General features: G+C 50.4%; 1 protein-coding gene across 1 annotated transcript in view; it reads right to left on the bottom strand.

Annotated features, from left to right (window-relative positions):
• Positions 1 to 8,584: 8,584 nt before the first annotated feature.
• GRID1 (glutamate ionotropic receptor delta type subunit 1) overlaps positions 8,585 to 18,563 on the bottom strand; it is a 687,404-nt gene continuing 677,425 nt past the window's right edge. The window contains exon 16 of the mRNA XM_040623983.1: positions 8,585 to 9,209. Within this exon, the coding sequence (XP_040479917.1) occupies positions 8,781 to 9,209 (429 nt within the window). The 3' untranslated portion in view covers positions 8,585 to 8,780. The remainder of the gene's footprint in view (positions 9,210 to 18,563) is intronic.

The following is an 18,563-nucleotide window of genomic DNA, read 5'->3' as shown; positions in this document are numbered from 1 at the left end:
TGCGAGCTGCCTCAATGGGTTCCCTGTCCTCTGCTCTTGTGATTGGCAGGAGATTGGAGGGAGGGTGGCATAGAGTTCAGAGGCTGGGCTCCCCCAGCACGCTCCTTATGGGATCACCATCAATGGCTCATTCCCTGGAAAGGGACAGGCAGCCCTTTCCAACCTTCTCTATGGCAGCGAGAAGACACGCCCCCTTCTACCGTCCTTTCCGGCTCTGAGGGCACAAGCGATGCTGCTGTTTCTGTGCCCAGGCATCTCCACTATCCCGAAGCCTTCCATGACCTGTGGCAAATGTACATCTTTCTGAATAGTCCCTCTCCCCCCAATCCCTCCGTCTCACTGTGCCCTCTCTCACTGGGCCGGCAGGATCCATGTTGATCGAGCCACCTGCTCTGTCATTTACCTCCCAAATGTGAAAAGCATCTTCTCCACGACACAACTTAGCTTGTCCAGACCACAAGGTGCTGACTGAGGACAACATGGCTACTGTGAGCTTCAGACCGAAGAAAGTGGCAGAAGCTAAAAAGAGGCACAGAATAAAAGTAAAATTATCTCAGCACACGTACTTTTGGTCGTTCCAAATTTCTGCATTTGTTTTTTCCCCACAAAATGTGGGGAAGTTGGGTCTTCCCTCGGAAGCAAAAGGCTGTCATGTCTGAGGGCTGAGGCTTGATGGAACATATCTGAGGCTTCATCAGTGCCTAGACCCACTCTGGGGCTTCTCTCGCCCCAGAACCTGCTTCTGCTCTTCTGCGTCTCATCACGAGCACAAGCCGAAAGTCAGGTGCAGGGAGGGCAGGGGCTGAACGGCTCATGACCAAAGCATGAATCTCCAGGATGCCAGGCTGGTTTTCATTGGGTTTCTGGGAACACTCAGAATTATTACCTGAGTGGGTCTCAGGAACAGAGGGGAGGCCTGCCGACACTGTCAGCTCCCTGGGGACAGGACTGGGGGCATTCAGCAAGCATCACAGTGCTAAGGGTGGAAGGGCAAACGCTGTTTCTCGCTGCCCCGGCAGGTAATGCCACCTCCTGCCCCAGCTGGAAGGACATGGACACTTTGGAGGCCGTGGTTGGCTAACGGAGCCTTGAAGTTGCTGCGGCGAAGTGCGATGCTGTAGGTATGCCGACTGTCTTAGGAGCTGCCGTGTGTGAGAGGATATTTGTGTAGGCACCTTACCTGCATCATCACTGATCCTCACCACAGCTCAGGACTCCGGACTCACTATGGGTGAGGGGACACAATGGCGGTCTGGAGGTGATAGCAGTGGGACTAGGGATACCCGTCTGGTGAGTGACAAAAATCAGATTTTAGGGATACCTGGGTGGCTCAGTCAGTTTAGCGTCTGCCTTTGGCTCAGGTCATGATCTTGGGGTCCTGGAATCGAGCCCCGCATCAGGCTCCCTCCTCAGCGGGGAGTCTGCTTCTCCCTCTCCCTCTCCCCCTACCCCGCTCATCTCTCTCTCTCTAATAAATTAAACAAAATCTTAAAAAAAAAAACAGATTTTAAGCCAAATCTGCCTACTCCCCAGTTTGCACCTATTGTATAAACATGAGACCACACATTTGGCTCTACCTTAGTGCAGAAGAAAGTAATTTGACCTCCACGAAGCAAAGGTAAGTAAGTATGGCCTTGCTTGTCAGGAGCCAGTGCTGGCCTCTGGGATCTGTGTATGTTTCACAAGAGGCTCAGGTGTTGGAAGAGGGGAGCTTATGAACTGGGGAAACTTCCCTCTCTGGGTCACAGAGAACACTTGCTCATCACTTCGGATCTTAGATCACACAGCTGGAAAACCCGGAACCAAAATGTAAACTGAGCTTCCCTTATTTTATTGACTCTCAGCATTTGTCTAGCTTGGGGTCTAGGAGACCGCAATCCCTTCTTCCCGAGCCTGCCACCCCAGGAGCCAGACCCAGGAGAACAAAGCAAGCGCAGACGTACGTTGGCACCACGCGGATGCTTGCTAATACCGGGTCACGAGGAGCAGCTCAGGCTCTGAGCAGACTCCCTCGACATTCTCTCCCTTCTCCACCATGTAAGCATGTCAGTACGCTGCTCTGAGTCTCGTCCTCATTAGCTACCATGGACAATGATATAGGAACAAATGACATGCTACAGGGAAAACCCTGGCACACGGTAAACGCTCAACCCCTTCTGGCTTTCGTTATCATTACTAGTTACGAGATTCTCAAACCAGACAGAGATAGAGATCACTGTCATCAATATACGATCGAAGCAGTGAAATTCAAAAAAGGAAAAAAACAACGTGCTCAAGATATCCCAGCCAATACATGCCAGAAGTAGGATTCCAGCCCAGACTTAGCCAGTTGCAATATCCTTGGCCTTGTGGGGCTGCCTTCCTGCCTTTAGGGCAAAAGCATCCGTGGGTTTTCCCTGCATTTTGCAGCTCCCCTGTGTCCTGCCATCGGGACTTTCCTGCCTCAGGGGTTAAACCTGGGTGGGTGGGGGGGGCTCAATTGCAATGTATTTTGCACACTCCCTTCTCTGGCTATTGTTCTGTAATTAGTCCCTCCCTCCCTCAGATAAGCCCTGAAACAGGATTACACCTAAACACTGACATTGACAGAACGGGACACAGGAGCCTGACTCCCAGCTCTTTGGGGCACTGGCTTAGAGCTTTTACAAGAGAATTTTAAGACTATATTGGAAGACATGGGATTTTCTTCCTATATATTCCTATATGGGAGTATAGTGGAAGACGTCCCTGTTCCTGGAAAAAATACATACACATATTCAGCAATACGGCAAGCAGTTTTAAAGATTTTATTTATTTATTTTGGGGTGAGGGGGAGAGAGAGCACGCGGGCGAGTGCATGCCTGAGAGCAGGGGGAGGGACAGAGAGAGAGGGGGAGAACATCTCAAGCAGATTCCCTGCTGAGCCCGGAGCCCTCCGTGGGGCTCCATCTCATGACCCTGAGATCATGACCTGAGCAGAAACCAAGAGTCCGACACTTCACTGACTGAATCTCCCAGGCCCCCCCTTGGCAAGCAATTTTAGAAGGTTCTCAAACACCTCTGAGATCTACCCAGGGACTTCAGGGGAGGCATTCCCGCTCTGCGGGAGAATGCTGAAGTTCTTTAGAACGCTCGTCAGCCCCAGAGCCTCCCTTGGCCTGATGCACAGTTTACCATCTGCAGGAGGAGAGGCTTTGGGGAGAGGCAGGGGGGAGAGAGACCCCGGGAGAAGCGGCCCATCTTGCCATCTTGAGTGAAGCTCGCTGACCTTGATGCCCAGCCTGGCTGAGGGGGGTGTCAGGGGAGCAGCTGCCTGGCCCAGGTGCTCTGATTGAGAATGACCCCGTTAGCCAGGGTAGACACAGCCGCTGCAGGGGTGCAAAAGCAGATACTCACCGCCACGCCCTGAGGCCGCCGGAGGGGAGGCAGTGGACCGGGGGAAGTGGCGGTGCTGGTGCCACTGTGCCTTGGGGTTCCGTGGCTGGGTCATCCGCTCCCTCCGCAGGGAGCACCAGCTGCTGTGACAGGAACATGCGCTCCAGAGGCAGACAGACAAGGAAGTGTGAGTCCCAGCGCTGTCACTTACCAGCGTTGGGACCATGCCTTTGTGAGTCTCATTTTCCCTTCCTATAAATTTTGGCTCGCACTTTCTACCTTGCAGGGCTGCTCAGAGGATGAGACGGCGTTTGTACACAAAGGGTATAACACAATCCCCGCAACACTATACTTGATCAAGACACAGCTGCTGATATGAATATGATAATGGGTGTTCTTGTTTGGAAACCATTATGATGCCTTGGGGAATACTCGAGACTTCTTTGCATATTGGGGGATTTGCGTGAAAAATCAGGATTGCAGAGCGAGGGTGTGGTGGCAGGGCATGGTCCACTCTGCACATACCCGGCCAGAGAGAGGCCACTTGGCGGGAGACACGTCTCCCTCCCCAACAGCTGATGGCGCCCCGTCACTTGGCTGAGTGTTGCCTTGAGATCAGGCACTGGGCAGGGCAGCCCTGAAGCAGCCTCTTTCCTCCCCTAGGTTCTTTTTTCCACATCTGACAAGCAGACCTTCCTCTGCTTGCATTGCCCAAGTGCGTGGCTGCGTGCTTCTCAGAAGTTGGCATGCATGTGACTGAGCTAGTGTGCATGGAGGGACCCCAGTGTGTGTGTGTGTGTGTGTGTGTGTGTGTGTGAGCAGTGCACAGGCGTACATGTGCTCAGGTATACTTATTTTGTGTGTTGAGAAGTCTCAGTGCTGCTGAGTATTTTGTTTTCCTCTGAGCTTGGACACCTGGTTGCCCTGACAACTATAAGCTTGAATGTGCCAGCAACTGAACCCTCCTTGAGACACATTTGCTCGCTCACTCTGGCGCCCCCTCTCCCGGATCCTGGCCATTGGTCATTGCAAATTTCTGGAGCAGGAGCTTTTCTTGCTGTGGAGAGAACCTCTCCTCTCCCTGGGGGCTCAGCACCCAAGGTCAAGTTCAGAGGTGAAAGATTGAAAGCTGGACGGAGGGTCTGACTGATAACACTGACAATTGTCCCTTCCTCCTTTGTAGGAGGTGACTGTTAGCTCACCTGATTTATTTGCAATTTGTGCACTTTTCTAATAACCAACCTCTCTGGCTACATACCATGGGGGAGTGGGGAAGACAATAATTAAAGTTGTTAGCATAGAAAATTGTTACCTATTCGGAGTTTCCTGGTGTGAAGGGTGAGCATATTAAGAATCAAACATGATTTCATTTATTAAAAGCAACTAATGGGGTGAAATAAAATAATGTTTTAGATATAAGGAATGTTACATTAGGAACAGAAACACTCTCTCTTTTATTGTGTCTGTAGCAAGGAAAGGTCAGTTAAGAATTCTTGGAGCTTTTATCTATCTTGTGTTGCCAAAGCCAGGAGCACAAAACAAGGCTTTTGCTGAAGGATAGAGGCTAATTCATGAGCACATACCTACGGGAGTGAATGGTGAGTCCCTCAAGAAAGAGAAATGAAAATGCAGGCAGACACAGGCCCCGTGAGTAAATAACCCCTTTGTCTCAGAAGCATAGGTCCCACGAGGCCCCACATTATCCACCAGACCTCGTCCATCTCTATGATTATTAAAGGAGAAGACATAAGCCAAAGGAACCAACTATCCCTTCCATGCCATCATGGCCGTCAGGCCCAGTGATCTTGTCTTCCTCTGTGTGTCTTTGTTCTCTCAGTGCTTGAGAAGACAAAGTTCAGTATGGAATTAGTTCTACCTTGGCAGGATTTGAGAGGATTTAGAATTTAGGAAGTGGGCAGTTCCTTAAGCAATGCAGCCTTTGGGAGTTCTGTCCAGATCTGTCTATTCAGATAACCTGGGAGCATCTGCCGGGTCTCTGCCTCCCTGCCCCCCAGGCTTTGGCATTTGTATTCAGCATTGGAAACGCCACTCATTGGAGCGGAGCCACAAGAACTAGGGCTAGACACTCTCCTCCCAGTTCCTGGAAGTTGAGATCTTGCTAATGTAAACCAAACGCCTCAGGTCAGCCCTCTTTGGCCCAAGGCTGACGGTAGAGCTGTTTCTTCCTGGAAGGCCTAGAAGTCAGAGGGGAAAGTTGTGATACACGAGGTGGGGCTGGGGAAGCATGTGAATCTGGCGGTCCAGGGCCCAGGCTGGTGATTCCAGGCAGGTGGATATTCATTGGAGAATGGTACCCACAGAGCCTCTGAGGGTCTGATGCTAAAAAGCCAAGCTGTAGGTCCCCAAAGAATGAGAGCCCCTTAGCCCTAGGCCTAAGGATAGAGAAACAATTCATCTGCAGTCAAAGTGAGTGTAGGGATGAGAGAGGAGACAAAGTCAACTGACACTTAAGAGGTTGTTCACTCCACAGGGCCGTCGGAACATTCAGGATGGCCAAATTCTCCCCTATGAGCTTTCTAGTAACTCACATTATACAGGAAATTGTTAGGTTAACCGAAAATTAGAATTGCTTCTCAGTCTGTCCCTCACATTGCCCCCTGGTTGATATGGGGGACTCTGGACATAGACCAGGTAACGAGGGTGTGCCTCCACCCCCAGGCATGTCTGACACCCACTTGGTCAGAGAAGTTTCCCTCGCAACCACCCATGCCCATGGGACAGAACTCAGCTCATGACCACAGCATGCCTAGGAACAAGCAGATAGCATTTCCTCACCCCAGAGAAGAAGAGGGTAGGGAGCAAAGTCAAGTTTTATTATTAAACAACTTTAATCCAAATGCTGATTATTATTTGCAGTGTCTGAAGGCACAAAATATACCTAAAATGTATGGAATAGTCTAAACAGAGTTATAAATCCAAAGAGCAAAGCATGAAAAAAAGATACATTCTGAGCTGACACAGAAATCCGAGTTGGGAATTTTTTTTTTCTGGAGAACTTACTTGAATATCAATCATTTCCCCTCATGCCAAGGGTAGGAAATTTAAAAAATAACATAAACATGGTGAAGAATAACACCATGAGGTGTTAAGGGATTTTTATTAATATAAGCAGAATACCTTTTCCTCAAAGATGTGTGTGCTCTCTTTCTCACAGGCGCACACACACACACGCACACGCACACACGCACGCGCGCACACACGCACACACACACCTGCCGTTTCTCTCCTCTCCCTGACACCCATTCTAAGCAAAGCCGTCCAACAAGACATCCATGGTGTACCCCAGAAGACAGATCATCTCAGCGAAAAACAGACTTGGGAGTGAGATAAGGCAGTGAGACCAGAATTTGATTAAAAAAATAGATATATATGAAAAACTGACCATCCTGGGCAGGGCCCCCAAAGTGCTGATGGAAAGAAAATGAAGCCTGCCCTCTCTTAGGGAAACCACCGCCCACCCAGGCTTCGCTGTGCGCATGCGCCCGGCTCCTGGCTCTCTAGGCTCTGATTGGAGAAATGTCAATGGATCGCCTCGGTAGCACTAATATCAGGCCATTCTCAGCATCCAGAGATAAATAACATAATTATAAACACTCTTCTCCCCGGGGTGCTTTTAGCTGACTATGTGATGCAGCCGTTCCTTTCTGCTCAATCACGTCAGTCAGGACTTCAGGAGAGAAATCAATCCGGGGCTGGTTATCACCCTCCTAAATACACCTCTGGACTAACTCTACAAGGCTAAAGGAGATGCAGTCAATAGTCTTTGTATTTCTCCATGACCACAGACGGGCTCTCAGCTCCCTGATTACTGCCCAGCCCCAGGAGAGGGGTGGGGGCAGGGAGCCCAGCCGTCTGGGTGCCCCATGTGGGCTGTGTTCACCATCCTGGCAGGTTAGGAGAGCAGAATCACCCTTGTCTTCAGGAGAAGAGCTGAAATGATACGGCTCACATTACTCGAACTGCTCTGCTCCTAGTGGTTCTTTGTCTGGGTCTAGAGTTTAATTGCCCCAGGAAAGACGAGGGAGGCGCGGCAGTCTGGCTGTCCTAGCCTTAAGGAACAGAGCTGCCCAGCAGGTTCGTAGGTTCAGGGATCGTCCTGGGAATCTCAGAGACTCTATGATGCTCCCAGCCCATGCACTGCTATGGGCTGGCTCACTGCTTGAGGGCCTCTGGTCTGGCGAAGGGGGCAAAGCAGGCAGTGAGGACTGGGTCCTGGCTGTTTGGCAGGCTGCCTGCAGAGTTTTAGACCTGGAGACACCCTTTCACTTTTGCTTCCCTGGGGGATGAGTTACATGTCTTCACATCACACCAAATTATGCTGCTCCTTCTCTAGGAGCCAAGGCTCCTTCCTATCCGAACAAACACGTTCCCATTGATCTATTCCCAGCACTTGCCATCACCTAGGGGACTGGGCTGCTCACGGGGTACCTCCCTCCACTTTTCCAACAGAATCCTTTGACCTGAAATTACAGGTCACAAACCCAGGGGATATTCTCCCTCTCCCTGGCCTCACATCTCACCACCTCATTTGGCCCACACACCACACCTAGCATTTCTCTGCTCACACGGACAAGGACAAGCCCACCTCTGCCAAGCCTCCAGAGGCAACGATGGGGCCTGCCTGCCCTTTCCCGTATTCTATCACTTGTGGGTTCTTCTAACTGGGGAAAGAAAGTAAAAAACAAGGCCAATAGTATGACCCTAGAGCATGTCAGCATCAAAGCTCTCAGAGACGGTCACCTCACTGGGGGTGCTTTTCTTGGGCCCACAGCACATGGTGTCATGCGGTGGGTGACCAAGAGGACTGCCCCGTGTTCCGGGAGCCTCCTAAGTCCCAGGCTGACAGGAACAGCTGATCACCCTGTAGCACAGTGGCCCGGGGTCACGCCAGTGCTGGCTCACTGTTGATCTACCCAAGGGGATTAAAGAGGAACAAAGGGCCAGGAGCAGAGGAACGTGGCAGGAAACCATGGGACATGGCAACAAGCAGCATTTGGGGCTCCTCTAAAGGGGATAGCTGCTCATCCTCCCCTCTCCCCCGGCAGGAAGGGGCTCCTATTCTGATCACCCCTCCTGCCTTTAGAAAGGCCCAGGAACAGGGGGCTTCTTTGGCACTTCAGAATGATCACAAGTAATTTGCCTTTTTATTCATATAGAACAAAATTTACAAAGTCATTCATACAGTTTTTGTGGTTTTTTTTTACTGACTTCGAAAATTGGGAATATTCAAAATACACTTTTACCCCACTCCATTCTGTCATTATTTACACATATGTACAAGAAAAATGAAAGAGTCTTTGTGTGTGTGTGTGCATGTGTGTGTGGTTTGTGTTGTTGTTTTCTTGTATTAAAAAGCTCTGCTGGTCGGGTGGGTGGATGGACGGGCGGCAGGGCAGGCGACGCGGTCAGATGGAGGTGCCGTGGGAGGTGTCCAAGGCCTCTGGAAGGACGCCTCCCGGCACAGGCTGGAAGGACATGGGGATGGGGGTCTTGACCGGGCTCTGGCGGAACAGCCCCCCGTTGGGCGACCTGTGTTTGCACTGCATGGAGGGCATGGTGGCGGAGCTGCTCAGGGGCAGCGGCAGGTTGCTGCCCGGCCCTGACGACAGTGTCCGGCTGGTGCCGTGGCTGCTTTGCTCGGGCAGAAAAGTGCTGACCGAGAGCTGCGTGTTCTGGTACTCTCGCGTGGGCTCCAAGGCCTGGCTGGGAGCCAGGCCCCCCATCTCCAGGGCCGAAAGCTCAATGGACGCTGGGGAAATCTGCTTGTGGGCAATGTCTTCATCCATTAGGCTGTTCATGCGCCGGTGGACCTGCTCCAAGTTCACTTCTTTGTCCTGGAGGGAAAGCACAGGAAGGTCAGGCTGAGCCCTAAGATGAGCCATGGCTGGCTTTCCACAAACTCGGGGAGGCCTGGAGACCCCAGGCCTGTTCAGCCTGCTGGACACTGGGTGAGCATCCCCCCAATTCTCCCACCCCCCCCACCTGGATGGCTGGCCCTCCGTTATGTGGGGAACCAGTAGCCCAGGACGCTGCCCCAGGTAGCGGACACCCAGCAAGCAGGCCTTGGCAACACGTGCCTCCCCTCGTCACTCTGCTTAGAACCCCTGTCATACCCGGAGGCAACCCTTGTGAGAAGATGCCTTGAGGAACCGGCAGAGACAAAAGGAGAATAAAGGAGTTCCCACGGGACTAAAAGGAACTGGTCCTCGAGCCCCTAGTGGGCCCCATGTATTTGCCATAGAGTTCGTAATCCTCAGAAAGCCTTGTGTGATCATCCCCATCGTCCACAAGACGAGGCTTGGGTTCAGGAAGGTCAGTGGCCTCCCTGGAATCACAACCCTTGTGATGGGCAGGGGCAGCCTGGGAAGCCTGGAGTAGGAGGTGAAGTCCGGGCTGACCCTGAGATCCCCAGTTCTCCCCGTGCGGAATCTCCAGAGGAGCCAGCAAGCAGGCATATCCCTGTCTCCAAGGCCCACAGGGCTGGTTCCTGGATGAGGAAGATGGTGGGGATGGTGAGGAAGGGGACTTCTCAGGGCTTGGGGGACATTCCTGGTATCAAGAGGATTGAGGCCGCCAAGATGGGTGACCCTCACACTTGACTCTTTCTCATATGGTGAATGGTGGCAAGGAGATGGTTTTGTTTGTGTGCTTGAGAAAGAGAAGAAAACAGAGCAAGTATCATTCCTTTCAAATAATTTGATGTTTTGTCTACAACATCAAAATAAATCAAGGAGGCCAAACTGCTTGGAACCTCCTAGAAGACAAAGAGGATATACTCTTTTTGCTCAATTCCCCCCAAGGACGTGGGGCACGAGACCAGGTGTCCCTGGAGGAGCCACGCCAGCTCCTTGATGAGGTGTTCAAAGTTTCACTCCTATTTTCCAGCAGTATAAGTGCCAATGTGCCAGGCAAGTTCATGCCTACCGCCATGCTTCCCTGAGGTCAAACTCCTAGAGAAATGCCATGTCAAAGTTCTGCTCTGAGATAGAACACCACAGGCTGTCTAATGGTGACATTAGGAGCCTGTCTTGTAGGGTGGTTAGAAATACCATACAATGTAGAAGCCCTGAATGTGCTTTCAAAAGAAAAAAGAAGGAACCATACAAATCTAAGGGCCATTCCAGTGGCTGCTTTGAGATCCTAGGAGGCTGGTGGGAGAGGATTTTCCCCAGGAAGAGGCCACCCTGAGTAGCTGGCATGAACGTCCCTCTCTTATGGGTGGTTAACCCCCATGGAGTCTCAACCCACATTTCCTCGAGCAAGAAGGTTGCCTCTGCAGTTTACTCCTTGTTCCCAATGCCCCCGGCGTGGAGAAGGCAGGGCCACTGCTCTCTCCACACCTTTGCTGAGTTCATGACTGGTAGACAGAGGTTGGCTTCTGTGGGACACCTGCCATTTTCCCAGAACTTTTCCCAGAAAAAGAAAACTAACAACACCCACGAGACAATAAAGACCTCATCCCGGGTCAAGAGCAAAGCTGAGAGTAAGAAAGCCAACTGATTTGAGGATGGAAGATACTATGGGACGTGGCCCTGTGTCCCAGATGGAAACGTCAGAAATCACTGGCAGACCCCCATGGGCAGAGCCGACACTCCAGGGATCTGTAGCCCCACACAGCAGAGCTCAGCTCACTGATGCTGGGAAACCAGCTCCAAGTTGAGGACACCTCTGGGTGGCAAATGTCATGGGTGACCCCGGAGAAAGTGGCTGGAGAGTACCAGCCTGTATCAGCTCCTCTTTACTTAGCCTGACTAAATGTGATGCAGGCACTGTGTTTCACGGGCTCTTTTAAGTTTGTAAAAAATACAAGACGCCAAATTCAAGTTCTTTTCATTACCTTACAGCATATTGACCCAGCTCGGTGCAACCTTGCCTTTTTCTCTGTGTTTTATCTACTTTGGTTTTGTTCTTGCATATGAAACTATTTTCAATAGTTTTTTTAAACTGTTATATTCATCCCTGGCTGTTTTAAGGCCATCATCCATCAATTACCTCTTCCTAAGAAGACCATGGCCTGTGTGCCTTGGGGAATTCCTTCTTTCTCACCGGATAAGAGTTTGGCAGGTACCCTGCTCACCTGTAGCTAACATGCAGGATCATGACACAAGCAAGGACAATGGGACTGAATCTGAATCCTGAACAAAGAGATAGAAAAGAGTCGACTGTCCTTCCAATCTAGCGGTAAAACTTCAACAAACGTTCTGCTCCATGACCGTCCTCCTATCTCTTGCCTCCCAGCTCTGTGGACAAGCCTGACTCCTGCCCACCCCCATCCTGCTTCTCCAGCCTTCTCGTGGTTGCTGTGTGCCCCAGATAAACTGCTGATACAGCTCTGTCATCTGCATCAGCCGAAGTCCCTGCACAGCTATGTTGGTAAATCTCTGTAGCTATCGGTTATCTTCATTTCAAAATATGGGAAGGACATAAGACAAATATCAGAGATCCTGGAAGCTGGAGAAGTTGAGAGAGAATTTCAGACACTTTTGGAGTTTAATAATATAACCCTCCCTTCTCTTTGCAGACAGCAAAGCTCATAGAAAGTTGGATGAGCCAGGTGTCCCTGTTGACAGAGCCTTCAGTTTCCATCGAAAGAAAACTAATGGCCATGGGGATCATGAGAAGAACTGGTTAGTTACACAACCTCATCTTTTCCCCTTTAGATTTTCTTTCCAGGGCTTTAAGGGTCCTTTGGGGGATGGAAAGAAGTCAAGTTTAGGAGTGGACTAATTTGGAGTGGAAGGCAAGCATCTTGGTCCCAGCTCTGTTCACTCTGGTGGTTAGAAGAAAGGGTGTGACCCTTTTTCTCAGAAAACCGTTCAGGAGATGCTCCTAATTTTGCTGGAGTCTAGAGAAAAAGAAAGGGGAACTTCCTGCCCAACAAGGCCACAGGGAGGCAGAGAGTCGAGTGTGGGGACCAAGTGTAAGGAGCCCTCTCTATCTAATGCCACAGACACAAAACAGAAGGAGAGCTTTGAGGCAAGGCCAACCACCCAAAATCCTCTGAAGAAAAATGCGAGCAAAAGAGGTCTCTGAGATGAAACTGTTCACCAGAGAAGTACAAGGGGGAAGAGGTCTGGAGAGTAAGATTCTCAAAGTGGTTGGCTACGACCTAGCATAATCATCACAGCTGTGAGGACTTGCTCTGGTAATACCAAAGCATCTAGAATAAAAGCCAGCCCAGAGTGTTGGTGTGGAGACAGCCTAATTATCCTAGAATCAGTATTTTTGGAGGAAAGAGCTTGAATAATTCCCTAAATCCAAATAATTTTTCTCGTGCCTCAAGTTAAGCACCAACGAAGCAGTTCCAAGGACTATAAAGCTATGCAGTGGGTATGGGCTTCCAGTGGAGGTCAGTCATGAGCCCATAACCCCTCCACAGCAGGACCCAGACAAAATGCCCACACAACTGAACAGACTTTCCAGGGAGACCTTCCCACCCCAAATGGCAGTCAAGCAATTCATCCCCTCCGCACCAGTGGCACTTCATTCTAGTCAAATTCTGCCGGTAGCTCCCACACAAAGCAAACTCTGAAGGAACAAGGTGCCATCGTGAGCTACCCATATTTGATCATTTAACTGGACAGCAAAATGAGAAGAACTAAAGAAAATGCCTTGCCGCCCTGAACACACATGCAGTCTGGCTCTGAGTCTGCCACGACGTCCCTCAGCTGCCTGCTTCCTCCGCCGCTGTCTAGGGGTCAGAGCCCAAGGGTCAGAGCCCAAGAGAACTGGAGAAAACCACCTTGTGTGGTAAAGCCGGAAAGCATAATCTTGGGTCACCTGGGGCCACAGATTTAGCTCACACGAAGTCATTTCCAGTGGCCCCTGGCCAGGGAACGAGCAGGCGGAAATAATCCGCCTGCTTGAGGAAAGAGGCAGGAGTGATTTGAATAATTATCTATATTTTAGACAAAATGGGACATTCTATTATGTTATGCAAATTCAAATAATGGACTTTTTTATGTGAACTACATCAGTTTACATCCTCATTATCTCAAGTTTTTGGTGTTCAACAGCATGGAAACTTGCTGCTGTCTTCATTAATTTACTGTAGGTTACTGACCCAGTCAAACATCCTGAATATGACATAAAATTCACAGACTGCATTTATCCACGAATCCAGCCGAATTCTGCGTTTCTCCCCTCATATTAAACATGATGACAGGTGCACCAACAGAGGTGACTGGGAACCCTCTCCCAGGCATTGTCTTGCAGAGAGAGAAAGTTCTGTAATTAAGCCGCTGTTCACCAACGTGGAAATAATTCAGTGTACTGGAAAACGGTAATTAACTAAACTATCATCTACGTAACAGCCGGTTACACATGGGACTCGTTAGAACCGACTTTGTTTGGTGTCCAACGGCTTTTACTTTAAGTTGAGATGGAACAAAAATGGGATGAGGGACTTCACACCTGACTGGGACAGTTGAAGAGGTGTTCTCCCGTTACCACTGAGACCAACCGGGTTCTAAATGAGACCCAACAGCCGGGAGAAACACTATCAATATGATCTCCTTAAGTATCGCTCCAAAGACTTGCCCGGCTTCAAAGGGCTGGGCTGGAGGTCTGAGACTAGTGGTTGGGTAAGAGCAAAGAAGTTCAACAGTTAATGGAGTGGTCTCAGGAGAGATGGGCAGTTTTCAGAGCATCGTGAGAAAGAGTTCCAACAGGCTCACTCACACATTTCGTAGGGGAAAGGCAGAAAGAGGAGAGAACTAAGAACACCTTCCATCATAGGTGGTAGCAGCAGGTGTACAAGGGGTGAACTGAGGCTGCGGGTGAAGAGATCTGCTCAAGGTCACACAACTTCATGGTAAGTGGAGTGTCAGGATCAGAGTCCACATCTACCTGGCTCCAAAACCTGGCTCTTTTCCATTATGCCAGGCTGTGTGTTCCCAATTTCCCCTTGGGAAGGATGGTGCAGACCAGTGGTTTTCATCTTTGTCAGGATATCAGAAGCATGTGTGAAGCTTTTAGAAATTACCGTTGTCCAGATCTACCCAATACAACCCTTTGGGGAATGGAGCCCAAGCATCTGTATTTCTAAAAAGCTCCAGGATTAATCACCTTTGATGTGCAGCCAGAATTGAAAGCCATTGATCCAGTTGCAATGATTACACAACAATTTAACATTAATAACGTTTTCTTTATAGGAGCCCAGACTGGTTCATTCATTCAATAAACACTTTTGAGCTCCTTCTACCAGATGAGCTAATGTTCTCAGTAAAGCATCCATCTTGGTCCCTGGCATATAGAAGATACTCAATATTTCAGTTAGATCCATCACCTCGTAACGAGAGCTCCGCTGTTCCAGAGACTGGGCTAAGTGCTGGGAATGCAGAGGTGGAGAAGCGCCAGTGGACTTTGAGCAGGGATAAGCAGGGAAACGATTCACAGCAATTTGGAATTGCAGTCAGCACGAGTGCACACACAGGGAGGGGAGGCGGCCCGTGGAGGTGAGCGGGGGAAATCTTCCAGAGGGGCGTGATGTCGGAACTGGTTGTGAGGTCCACACTGGTGTATGCTAAGCTTTCACTGCTTTCCTGCTGGAAGGCCCTGGAATATGGGCTGCAACGTACACTCATTATCCTCACCCTCTTGCTAAGAGGTCTGGTATTGGCAGTGCAGCCATTGGGCCAGGCTCTGTTTTCAGGAGAAGAGAGAAACTGGGGTTCAGAGGATGTCAACACCTAGCTAGGAGTCAGGATCCCGGCTCAAGAAAAAACCCAGCTTACACCTTTCATTCCCCAAATTGTCCGGGGGATGCTAGGTAGGGACCCCTGCTCCTGCACATACCCCATGGAAGGCCCAGGGGCAGACACATCCTTCGTATTCCAGTTCTGTCCCAGCCACTTCTGCATCCTCTTTCTCCAGGGCGAAGGATGCCTTCCACCAACATTCTCGAAGAGAATCAGGGCAGGTAAGAAGATCATGTGTAATTTTGCTGGCACAGACAAGGTGCCGTAAGATGTGTCTTGTCTTCCCCACACTCATGACTGCCCGTCACAAGGTCCTTGGGATGGAGTAGCGCCTTGGCTGCCATTCCCCAAGCACGTTCCATGGGCAGGTGCAGTGCATGGCACTTCCCACACCCTCCTTCATGGCACCTCAGGGCAACACTGTGAGGCTGGCATAAAGGACGAGGGGAAAGGTACAGGAGAGAAGAATCTCTCCATGGAGTTGAAGAAGCGTCAGAGGAGTGGAGGCAGGGAAGGGCGTAGAGCCAAAGGGAGCATCCCTCGAAACAAATCTTCCATGGAGAGCAGGCGTGAGCTGTCGGAACAGGCAGACAGCAGCTGGCCCATGGGCTGCTCCCCTGCCCCCGCTGCCCGGCCACCCTGGCCTCCGTCAGCGGCTGACCGCGGTGGAGGCAGGGCCTGGGGGAGGGCAGGCAAAGCAGGCAGCACAAGCATTCCACGTTCCCAGCCCAGCGACAGGTGATTCATCCCTCACTCTTCATGTCATCTCCCATTTGTGCAGCTCTCATCTTTATTTCATGAAGATTTTATTCTCCGAGCAATGGCTCCACTTCCCCCATAAATCTCGAGGGCGGCTCTTTCCTGCGCCACAGAGGCTGCTGCTCTCACCTGCACTGGGTAACTACATAATAGTCTGATTGCGGGAAAAAATATGAGCCCGAATCCACATGAATATTAAGGGGCTGAGCACACATTACTATTCTTCCTCAAGTAGGTGTCTTAAGTCTGAAGACATCTCAGCACAAGCCATTAAACACAACAAGAACTACACCCAAAGACAGCTTTCTGGCTCTTAAGAAATATGGCCAATGCCCCCAAATGAAGCATTCTAAGATGAACCAGACACGCTCGCCTAATTGCAAATGCTGCCCCATAAAACACAGGCAACCAGTACCACAAGGTGGTTCTGGATTAAATATCATTGTTATTTGTGGGAGGTTTGAAAGATATGTTTCTAATATCCTACTGGGTCAACGCCTTCCTGGTTCCTATTCCCTGTGTGATGAGGTCCCAACCACTTGGACTGGCACCCAAGTCCCTCAGGGCAAGCCCCTGCTCCCTGGTCCAGCCTCCTCCACTCACATTCCCTTGCTGATGCTGACACTCCAGCCCCCAGAGCTCTGCAGGGAGGGAGGGTGAGGACTATTTCCTTCCAGGCTGTTCACCCTGACAAAACTTCTGATCTCACAGGTCTAGGATCTGTACCAACCCTTCAACACTGACTTCTAACAACTCCAAGCCCCAAGAACTCTTCACTAACTAGTACCCCTGCCCTCTATGTCCCCACCATGCCCAGGCTGGGCTGGGTGCCCCTCGGTACATCCATGGTACCCTCTGCTCACTTGAGAATGGTCCTGATCAATGAAGGCTGCTTTGATCAGCCTCTCTGCCACATCTGTCCCTGTGGAGGCAAACTCCCCGAGGACACGGCGATGCCCCATAGGCATATTTATGAAAGGAAGAAGAGGGAGGGAGAAATTTCATTTGAAAATCAGAAACCCATAAAAACAGGAAAAAGATGGGCTATTTCCTTCTTCTACCATGTAACCCCAGAAGAAGGTTCTTAGCAACACCAGAAGGAGCTGGAAGGAAGGCAGCTACTCTGCTTTTCTAACCTGCCTCTTCATTGGTCCTCATTCCTACCTGAAGCAGGTTGGTGGTAGGGGCAGAAATTTCCACATTTTCTAGGCAGGACCGATGTATTTCATCCTCTCCTCTTGTGCCTGAGATCCTGGGCTTATGCAAAAGCCAAAAGAGAAACTAGGATGCTTTACTGGCAAGAAGACAGCTGTTCTCACACTAGGTCATTCCTTGGTCTCCTGGTCTTTTCTCTGCATTTCTCTTTTACCTCTGCCTTCTGTGTCTCTCCAACAATCGATCCCAATACCTGTCCTTCAGTCTCTCTCTGTCCCTTTGTCTCTCTCTGCCTCTGTCTCTCTGTCTCTGTCTCTCTCTCTCTTGCACACACACACACACACACACACACACACACACACACACACACTGTGATCATTCATTCTGGGCTGCCCAGTCTAGGCTTGTCACTAAAGACTAAACATGGGTTGTGAAGGGACATGATGACTAGAAGCAGATGAGGATGCCCAATCCAGAGGAAGAATGGCCTCTCCCCACACCTGGCTCACAAGGGACATTCTGGAAGGCTGAGCCTGTGCAACCACTCTGCCCATGCCATCCCAGCTCAGCACCTCCATGACAGTGAGATGCTTACCAACCCAGAGAGCCTCTTCTGCTCCCCTGACCTAAGGGCATTTGCACAGAAGAAATCAGGTTATGGCTGATTGGGTTTGGAGAAAAACCAAACCAAACAACAGGGAGAGTGGATGCAATGGGATCTGGTCCTCTCTGGTCCCACTGGGAGGTAGCTCCAGGGCCACCCTCCCCTGGGTATACCCTGATGCTTCTGTGCATATGGCCTTGGGTGGTGAGAAGCAGGCTGGGAATGGGACATATCTGTGGCCTTTCCTTAAAACTATTCATCAGAATAATCCACAGGTGCTTCCCATGATTTTTTTCACAAAGAAATTTCCAGTAGCAAAAGAAGCTTGGGCAGAACCGTTAACCATTCCTTTCAGTGGCTTTCCCTTAAGTCTCATCTCTTCTCTCCTGTGGCCCAGGGGTGACAAGGAGAAGCATGAGGCCATGGGAAACCCAGGCTTTGCTGGGTGCCCCTCGGGAGCACACGGAAGGCAGAAGAGGAAGATGGATGTCCCCAGACATTTCCAACACACTGAGTCAAAGGGCAAGGTCCTTCCAGCAAAAACTAAGTGTGATGACAGAGAGCCCACTGCCTGGTATGAATGGAGAGTCTGTCCCCACCCCCACCCTGCCAAGGGCTCCATGACAGACTGATTTATGGGCTGTGGCCAACCAGTCTCTCCAGGCTGCAGAGATGGTGGCGATGGCGGCTGGTTACTTTGCAGCTTCTTGTTTGAAACTTACACCTACTTGTAACAACATGATCTGTTGATGATAATTCAGAAGAAGGTGAACTGCATGTGGCAGGCCCACCATGGAGTGGCTGGGCTTATGCCTCTGTGCCTGTGTGTAGGTTTCTGCTGGCAGAATATCATCCCCAAATGGCCTCCTTGCCACCCTACCTTAGGGGAATTGACTCCAGGGTGCCTCGGTGAAGGCGTCATATAAAAATTTTTTTAAAAAGTGGAGCTTGAAGAAAAGCGAAACCCCAAA

This window comes from Ursus maritimus, unplaced genomic scaffold, assembly GCF_017311325.1.
Source record: "Ursus maritimus isolate PB19 unplaced genomic scaffold, ASM1731132v1 scaffold_7, whole genome shotgun sequence".
Taxonomy (NCBI): Eukaryota; Metazoa; Chordata; class Mammalia; order Carnivora; family Ursidae; genus Ursus; species Ursus maritimus.
This window is presented reverse-complemented; position numbering and strand designations above follow the sequence as displayed.